This window comes from Macrobrachium nipponense, chromosome 14, assembly GCF_015104395.2.
Source record: "Macrobrachium nipponense isolate FS-2020 chromosome 14, ASM1510439v2, whole genome shotgun sequence".
Taxonomy (NCBI): Eukaryota; Metazoa; Arthropoda; class Malacostraca; order Decapoda; family Palaemonidae; genus Macrobrachium; species Macrobrachium nipponense.
The window spans coordinates 122501-132788 of record NC_087207.1 but is presented as its reverse complement, the minus strand read 5'-3'; the positions used below and the strand labels follow the sequence as shown (position 1 = coordinate 132788).

General features: G+C 33.4%; 1 protein-coding gene across 1 annotated transcript in view; it reads left to right on the top strand.

Moving 5' to 3' along the window:
- The first annotated feature begins 4102 nt into the window (after positions 1-4102).
- LOC135226016 (uncharacterized protein DDB_G0271670-like) overlaps positions 4103-10288 on the top strand; it is a 9611-nt gene continuing 3425 nt past the window's right edge. Inside the window, exon 1 of the mRNA XM_064265494.1 lies at positions 4103-4201. Coding sequence (XP_064121564.1) covers positions 4103-4201 — 99 coding nt within the window. The remainder of the gene's footprint in view (positions 4202-10288) is intronic.

Below are 10288 nucleotides of genomic sequence, written 5' to 3'. Positions count from 1 at the left end.
TTTACTCCTAGCTGTGACGGTGATTGTCCTTACTACCAACTGAAGCAAGGCTCTAGTTATTATGGTTTTAGTAATTATTCTGCAAAATATAGGCACAGCATCAACTTTGGCTCAATTCTTTAACATATCCCGGAATTTAGTACTTTCACCTACATTACTTCCGAGCTGTTACGAGTTAAACTTCGAACTTTGAAAAATTTTGCAATACGGATATTTTTTGCAATTTAGAATGTTAAAACATCGATTACGCAGGTTTCTGTTTTATCTAGTCAAATTACGCGCTGTTAAACATTTCTGTTTTAAGTACAGTAGAAAAAGTATCGTAAGCATTACTGAATCTAGAAATGAACTTAAAACTATGAGGGGCGCTGGTTTACAGACGGAGATATAAGAATTGCTTTGAGACACTACTTCAGAGAGAGAGAGAGAGAGAGAGAGAGAGAGAGAGAGAGAGAGAGAATCTTACGTACTCAGATGATAAGAATTTATCGTTATGTTGTATTCATCTGATTCGCATAGATTAAATATATCTGCAATATCGAAGAATCGTCTGAGTATTATTTCAGCAATGAGTCATAATACTTTCTGCCGAGTTCAAAGTCCCACTTGGCAAAAGAAGCAAAAATTCCCTACCTTTACGATGTAGCTACCACCTTTACAGCGTCTGGAAAGCTTTTGTCAATCTGAGGGTGAATTACACTAATAAACACAATCACAGGTCATGTGTAGCCTTTACTTGTGAAATACCTGCATAGTCCCTCTTTGACCCAGTTTTAGTATTCGTTCTTATTGTTTGCGTGTTGGTATGGTGTGTTACGTGTATGGAACCAGTGGTTATTCAGCAACGAGACCAACGGCTTTTTTACGTGACTTCCACACCACGTCGAGAGTGAACTTCTATCACCAGAAATACACATCTCTTACCCCTCAATGGAATGCTCGAGAATCGAACTCGTGGCCACCGAGGTGGCTAGCCAACACCATACCGACCACGCCACTGAGGCGCTTCTACGTTGTTGTTAATATAACGGACTCTTTCATCCGACCAATTATCCATAATCGTGGGGTTCCTTTTCTCTTGATTACCCTCGTCCGCCTCCATCTTGTAAAAGGCTCGATTTGATTTCCGTTAAAAAACCAAATTACTTTCATTATGTTTTTCAGCTTTTCAAAGGTCGAACATAAACGTCTTGCATGTAAATGTTAGCCTTAAGGTGTCTTTTTTCATTAAAATTTTTCCCTCTAGCGCTGGGGATTAGACATGGAGGTGTTTTTGCGGAGGAAACTAAATAAATATATTTCCTGCCTTTCCGTTCTCAGTGAATGATTAATTACGCCACTCTATGCAACTTTTATTTACTTATTTATTTATTTCATTTATTTATTTATTATTCAATTTTTTTTTTTTTTTTTTTTTTTTTTTTTTTTTTTTTTTTTTGTGGTTAGGCTTCCTTGTGGTTAAGACTGATCGGAGCAGAGACAATCGTCCACTTCACCCAACTTTAATATTAGATTCTCCATCGACCTCAGTGACAAGACCCAACAGCTCCGTTTTACTTTTAACTATTTCTTTGGTTTTTTCCGACGTTCTCTTCATTACCAGTTGAATGATTCACGAATATGACTTTCTAACCGCCCCCCCCCCCCCCCCCCCCCCCCCCCCCCCCCCCCCCCCCCCCCCCACCCCCCCCCCCCCCCCCCCCCCCCCGCCCCTCTCTCTCTCCTTCTCTCTCTCTCTCTCAGCCCGTCAGAAGGCTGTTATCGAAAAGTAGCACTGATATTAAAAGAATATAACAGGCATATTAATTCAAATGAAATAAGAACGTTACATACAGAAGAAATCTATAATTAAATCAACGTCTACATTATATATCAAAACCGTCAAAGTATTACCTTATTTGAACAATAAGTACGAGCAATATCCTTTCTTATCCTGGTTTGATCTGAACTCTGGAAAGCAAGAAATATTCTTGTCGCTCCAAAGACTATTCGTTTCAGATGGCTATAACAGGGACCTGAAGCTGGGCAATGTTCTTCAATCAAAGTTCTCTTTAAAACTGGACTCTCCTATTTGTCACAAAATCTTCCTAGAAACTTTTCCTTTTTTGTGTGCAAAAAAACTAGGGGAGGGAGGGAGGGGAGGGAGGGGTTTGGGTGTTACAAAAAACTTTTAACACGATCCACACACCACCTGGGAGGAGGTAATCCGATAAGTGTTCGTTGGGGCTTTTGCTGAAAAAAACAAAATGCTTTGAAGTCTTCCGGGAAATTTGGTCTGAATAGTTTTGGACCCTAAAAGGATTATATGAAGAGGGCATTGGTTCCGACTTTTCCCTGGATATCCTTTTACCGTTTCTATTTATATCATCTGGATGCGAGTGTACAGCATAAGTGACAAGAGTCCAGTCTGAATTACTCTCCTCTTGGGATACGTGCTTTATTAAGCGAGTTTTGATGAAACTTACACACACACACACACACACACACACACACACACACACACACACACACACATATATATAATTATATATATATATAATTATATAATATATATATATTATATATATATATATATATACAAACATATTATATAGTATCTGAAGAGAGAGAGAGAGAAGAGAGAGAGAGAGCGCGAGAGAGAGAAGAGGAGAGAGGAGAGAGAGAGAATATCTGACCTATCCTGAATCGTTCAAAAAAAACATGAAGGTATATGTTTCACAGTCAGGTTTAACACTGAGCAATTTATCCGTCGTTTTACGTGTCAGAAGGAAGGATTTTAAAAGTAAGGCACAATCAGAGGGTCTTTGTTACTATAAAACCCAGAACTTCGCAACCTACTTAATTAGATAGGTTACAAAGCCCACTGAACTGCAGATTCCGTTTTTGTGGAACAGAGCGCTTTAAGCCTGTCTCCTTCTCTGTTTGTAATTTTTTATGCACTCCCTAAAAAGCAAAAGAAATTTTTAACTACAGTTGACTGCTTCCAATTAACGTAGATTAGTTTTTTAATGGGTCTGGATGGTTAGCTTTCATTGAAGTATTTTTCAATTAAGCAATAGACTCCTGAAGGGACGATGAACTTTAACAGAAAAGATTTTGTTTGAAGAAACTTATCCACGTGTGCAGCGCGTCCAATTTAGACATTTTGAAGAACTTTTGAAAGCGCATTCTGTGCGACTCAAAAGCAGTCACACTGTTTTTCACACATGTGACAGGAAAATCGAATGGCAATTTTTTTTGGGCCCTACTTGAAAACGAATGGCTGTGTATTTTCAGAAGAGTAAAACATGTCATCCTAGAAGTTTATGAATACTTAGAACACCGCTGAGCGAGATATAATCCTTTGAAGTAAGGAAATGCTTTTGAATTTACTGAAAGAAAAAATACGAACGGGCATGAAATAAATCTCGGTGTGTTTCTGGTCACTGGTCTATTAACGCCATTGTATTCCGGAGACCGCTTTTGAGTTTTCCTCTTTTGAGCGTTGCTAATTTTACTACTGAGGACTGGAATGTTTCTTACAGTGTCTATGGTTAAGATCATTCATTAAAAAAGACAATTCTATAGGAATGTTCATTCCTAATACACGCGCACAGACAAGTACACACATACCGGCACACACACAAAGTCAGACACTTTCGTCTCTTGAAAGAAAGAAAGTTTGTCAGAATAAAAAATACAAAATATGATGTAAATTCCATAACTCACAAGTCAAAGGAAAGAAATAGTCAGGAATTTACCAAATTCAACCACATTTAATTTATGAAGAGGTGACCAGGCGGGCTATCGCTATCATTCATTTAACGAATTACGAAAAAGCTGATGGTTTCCCTTGAGAGTGGAAGGAACTGGGAACAGAAGGTTCCCAGTGATCTCTACCAAGGGATTCGCTTTTGGGGGATAAGAAGTCTTGCTTAATGTTCGGCTTAGTCTTGAAATACCATTAAGGAGACGAGCCACACATTAATATAATGTAATATTAATATTTAATAATAAAAACGTCGTAGCTTAAAATATCGATGAAAATAAAACGGAACAAGTATCACGAATGAACGAAGGCAAAAATATATTAAGATTAACGGGTAAATCAGATGTAGCAAAAATGGTGATGCTGCGAGCCTCCACAGTAGCAATACATTTCCTCATGAAGAATGTAATTCGAGGTGAAATTCGGATGAAGGATTCTGCGGATTTCGAAAAGGTGACTGAATGATAAATAAAACCGATCCGAAGCATTCTTTTCCAAACCAATACCTAAATGCAAAATGAAATGAAATACCCTTGTTGCCAATTCCATCGGGAACTAAATCTATCCCTGTGACTTTGTTTTGGCATTCTGTGAAACATGGACTCTTTTGGACGCTTGGCTGTCATATTCTTTCAGTTTAAATGGACAGTCGTCCCTTTGATATTCAAAATTTGCACTCGTTATTTCATTTCATTTTGTTATCAAGTTTGTCATTTTTTTTCCTGCGTCGCTTTTTTCTGAATAGTAAGGCCTCTCTCTTCGCTGCGGTTTTCGATATCTTGATTGCTGTATGCTTATTTGCGTTTATATTACTTCATTTTTATGTTGCTCGGTTTGGGTGTCTGTAATAAATGCCATTATTACACACACACTATTATATATATATATATATATATATATATATATATATATATATATATATATATATATATATATATATATATAGATAGATAGATAGATAGATAGATAGATAGATAGATAGATAGATAGATAGATAGATAGATATGATATATATATATATATATATAAAGTGTGTGTACGTATATATACGGGTGGGATGTGCTAATACGTAGACATTCTATATTATAAGTGTAATGTTATCAGGGTAAAATTTTTTTATCCGTCAATACTATGAAAAGTTGTCCCAAAAGTAAAATGTTTATCCTGACTAACTTAAACAAAGGATGGAATTCTGAAAACAAACCATATGCTTTCTTATCGATAAATCGTATATACCAAACGAAAATGCCAACAATACACCAGCATACTATTATTTTTGTAATTGTAACAATATGCGATCCCTAGAGACCATAGGAGTCTCCCGCGTGGCGACATTTTTCATTATAGTGCATTATTAATAGTGCTCAGTATCCTTCATCCCGCCATGTCAGCCTTATTTTCAGTACCCGATTTCAGAAAGAGAAAATGGTGGAATCTGAAATTCAGGAACTTTGACATTTTTAAATGATCCTTCCGAATTGTGATTGCGATTTTTTATTCTTTATTGTGATTTATGTAGATTTTTGGCATTATGCTAAGCACTGGGGCAACTAAGCTCCATTCAGCGCTGAACGGAAACTGACAGTAAAAGGTTTGAAAGGTGTTACAGGAGGAAAACCTCGAAGCAGTTGCACTATGAAACAATTGTTAGGAGAGGGGTGAACAGTAAGATGGAAGAAAGAGAATATGAACGGCGGTATAGTTAAGGGAATGAAAGTAGCTGCAGCTAGGGGCCGAAGGGACGCTGCAAAGAACCATAAGTAATGCATACATTGCACCGAATGCGGTGCATTGACGGCACTGCCCCCTTACGGGGAATTATAATTGCGAGACCCAAATTGAGGACCTGTCCGGGAAACTACGGGCATATGGCAACCCTTGACTACACGTTCACCAACGCCTGTTTTAATGAATAATTCTGCTGCACGTATTATACTTAAATGAAACTGGTTATTATATAATATGGTGAGGGAAAAAAATCTTGATTTTTGCGGACACTAGAAAATCGTATCGTCAGCAACAGTCCGTTACTGCATTGCCAATTTTTAAAAAATCGTATTGAATTCAGTTGAATATGGAATTTAGGCCACAGGCCAAGCTCTGGGACCTGTGAGGCCATTCAGCGCTGAATGTGAAATCGTGTTGACAACTATTACATTCTTGTGATCATATAACGGGAAGAATCTATTACACAGAAAATAAGAACCAATTTTTTATTTTTTTATGGATTTATTTATATGTGAAACCTTTCTTCTTGTGAAGATGTAATGGGAATCTAACATAAATCTTAAGCAAAACACTTAGATGCAATAAACACTCAAATTCTGGGACCAAAGGAGACTCCGCTCATTAGCGAAAAGGTCTTTAAGAGCGGGACCAAATAAAGACACAACTTCGCTGTTTGTTCCGTCAACAGAGACGAAAAGTTTCTTGTTGACGAACCCATTAACGCTTGTTGACTTTCATCTGTCTCGGCAACGAACACGTACTTTTGGTGGTTGCGATAGAAACAAAATGTCAACGAAATTTCTCTGGGTGGTAATTATGACGGAGACGCTTAGCAGGGCATTGCTCTAAGTTAAGCACGGCTCCTAATATATATATATATATATATATATATATATATATATATATATATATATATATATATATATATATATATATATATATTAGCTGAAGCCACTGGGAAAATTTAAAAAAGAAAAGACAGAGTACCAAGTACTTTCGTGTATTTAACACATCATCGAAGATGTGTTAAATACACAAATGTACTTGGCACTGTCTTTTCATTTTTTTAAATATTCCTAGTGGCTTCAGCTAATAAACAAAATCAGTGCTTACTTTTGTGATATCTTATATATATATATATATATCTATATAATATATATATATATATATATATATATAATTTATTTTATTAATATAATTATATATATAATATATATATATAATAGATATATATATATTATATATATATGAGACGGAAGGGGTTATAATTAATATATATTTAATATGCCAATGTGACGTGCTGTGACCTTTTTGGAATGCATAGAGACAGAGCCGAAGCAACGGCCTGAGGAAGCTGATAAATCATTCTGGGATGGTGTGATATGAAAATACATAGTTAAGCAGGTCAACGTTCATCAGTTCATGGGGCCTTGTTCAAGTGCCTGCCGCGACCAGACATGGGGCCGTTGACGAGTGGGGTCATTGTTGACGAGTGCATTCATATGTATGTGTGCGCCTCTTCTATTCTTAATGGTATCATAAGCCAAATCTATGGAGAGACTTTCAGAGACGTCCGTGGGAGATAGCTCTGCGAAAGTTTATTTAGTTCTGTGTGTGTTTTCCAGGCTGAGATGGGTAAGTGTTACCTTACTTTAGCCAAAGGGGTGGCTTGTTGATTGCTTGTAAAATGTCATATTTCATTTTGTCTATTGACTTTCTCTTTACAAGTGCATATACTTAACCCTCTTACGCCGATTGGACGTATTAAACGTCGAGTCAAAATGTCTCCCGTATACCGATTGGACGTATCATACGTCGGCTCAAAAAAAGTTTTTTTTTAAATTCTCGGAAAATACTTATAGGCTACCAGCCAAAAACTTTTGTATCACGCTCCTTGGGGAATGCTGGGAGTTCACGGATCAAGGCGTTGTTTTGTTTACAATCGCTACGCAGGCGCGCAAGCGCGAATTTCTTTCTTATCACACTAAAAGTATCAGTGACACATCTCGGAAATTATTTCGTCACTTTGACATAATTTTTGCACACCATTTTAAATTATCCTTTACATGAAGTATTATATATGAAAATGTGCGCAATTTCATGTAAAATACAACAAAAAAATACTCATGATTGTAGCTTTTATCAGTTTTGAGATATTTTCATATAAATAACGATAAGTGCAAACATTTCAACCTTCAGTCAACTTTGACTCTACAGAAATGGTCGAGAAACGCAATTGTAAGCTAAAATTCTTATATTATAGTAATATTGCAATCATTTGCCCTCATTTTGCAACAAATTTGACGTCTCTAGCACAATATTTCGATTTATGGTGAATTTATGGAAAAAACTTTTTCCTTACGTTCGTTTCGATAAAACTCTTCCGATAAATTTTTTCGTGCGATTGTCTATATGTTTGCACCTTTTAAATTTGCCTTTACATAAAGTTTTATATATGGAAATGTGCGCAATTTCATGCACAATACAACAAAAAACAACCCATGGTTGTAGCTTTTATCAGTTTCGAAATATTTTCATATAAATAACGTTAAGTGCAAAAATTTCAACTTTTCGGCGTCAAACGTTTTGCGACTCTACCGAAACAAATGGTCCGTGAAAAAACTGCAAGTTGTAAGCTAAAAACTCTTTATATTCTAGTAATATTCAATCATTTACCTTCATTTTGCCAACGACTTGGAAGTCTCTAGCACAATATTTCGATTTATGGTGAATTTATGAAAAAAAAAAAACATTTTCCTTACGTTCGCGTAACTCTTCCGAAAAAATCAGAATTTTTTGTGCGATTGTCGAAATGTTTGCACCATTTAAAATTAGCTGTTACATAAAGTTTTATATATGAAAATGTGTGCAATTTCATGTAGAATACAACTAAAAATGATTGAAGGTTGTAGCTTTCTCTTTTTCGAAATATTTGCATATAAATCACGATAAATAGAAAAAAATCCACGTTCGGTCAAATTTGACTCTACCGAAATAGTTGAAAACGCAATTGTAAGCTAAAACTCTTACTGGCCTAGTAATATTCCGTCATTTTTCTTCATTTTGAAACAAATTTGAAGTCTCTAAAACAATATTGTGATTTATTGTGAATTTTTGAAAAATATATTTACCTTCACTACGCGCGCGATTCGCGGCCGCAAGTCCTCCGAAATACGTACATCGCATTATCCTAATATTTGCTCCTTTTCATATTAGCCTTTTTATAGAGTTTCATATATCAAAATGTGCGCAAATTCATGAAAAATACAATAAAAAATAATGAAGGTTGTAGCTTCTTCCATCTCCGAAATATGTGCATATAGAAAAATATATATATAAACATTTCGACACTCGGTCAAATTTAACTCGTCCGAAATGGTTCGAAATCTGCAATTCTAATCTAAAACTCTTTACAGTATCGTAATATTCAATCATTTGTCTTAATTTTGAAACAAATTGGAAGTCTCTAGAACCAATATTTAGGAATTACGGCGTGAATTTTTGGAAAATAAACTTTTTTACGTACCACGGCGTGTTACGAATTCGTACATCATTTTTTGATAATATTTTTCCGGTGTTGATTTTATTGTAAACCGAAGGGGAATTTTTAGTTGATAATAATTTTGTCCTCTCTTGGGAAGTTAGCCGAATCGATAACGTCACTGTCGTCTTGATTTCGTCCATGTCCCCTGGGCGGTGGTTCGATCCCACGAGAAGACGAAATTATTATCAACTACATAATTCCCCTTCGGTTTTCATATACGAAAATATATTGGTTCTGTGGTGAAGCGAATTAGATATTAAAGGATATTTGTAGCATGAATAATATAAATAAATTATTATATATATATAGTTATATAATATATATATTAATATATAACTTATATATATATAATATTAATATAATATAATATATATATATATATATCTATCATCATCTATATATATTATATATTATAATTTATAATATATAGTAATGAATATATATAATATATAATAATATAATATTATATATATCTTATTATTATATATCTATATATATATATATATATATATAGAACATATAATATATACATGTATACATAGTACCATATTACATTATACATATACATATACATATACAATATACATATTACAATTATACATCTACATATAATTATGATCTGATATATATATATAGATATATATATATACTAATTATATATATAATTAGTAATATGTATGGATATATATATATATATATATATATATACTTATATATCATGATTATATATATGTATATGCATATACTATTATATATACTATATTCTATACTTATCTATTATATATATATAGTAATCAATATATAATATATATATAATTAATCAACTACATAATTCCCCTTTCCCTTAGGTTTGTTTTCTTTTTTTTTTCATAAATTGAAAATATATTGGTTTCTTGGTGGTAGAGCGAATTAGATATTAAAGGATATTTGTAGCTTGAATTAATATATAATATATATATATATCTATAATATATATATATATATATATATAATAATATATATATATTATATGTTTATATATTAAATATATATCTCTATATTAAAAATTTAAAAGTAAATATATATGTATTATATATATATATGATATATAATCTATATATATAATTATATATATATAATGTAAATATAGATTATATATAATATATATATATATCTATAAATATATATATATATATATATGTTATATTGATATTTATGATATCTATATATATAGATCTATATATATATATAATAGATAATTATATAGTAATATTTAAATCGTATGTAGG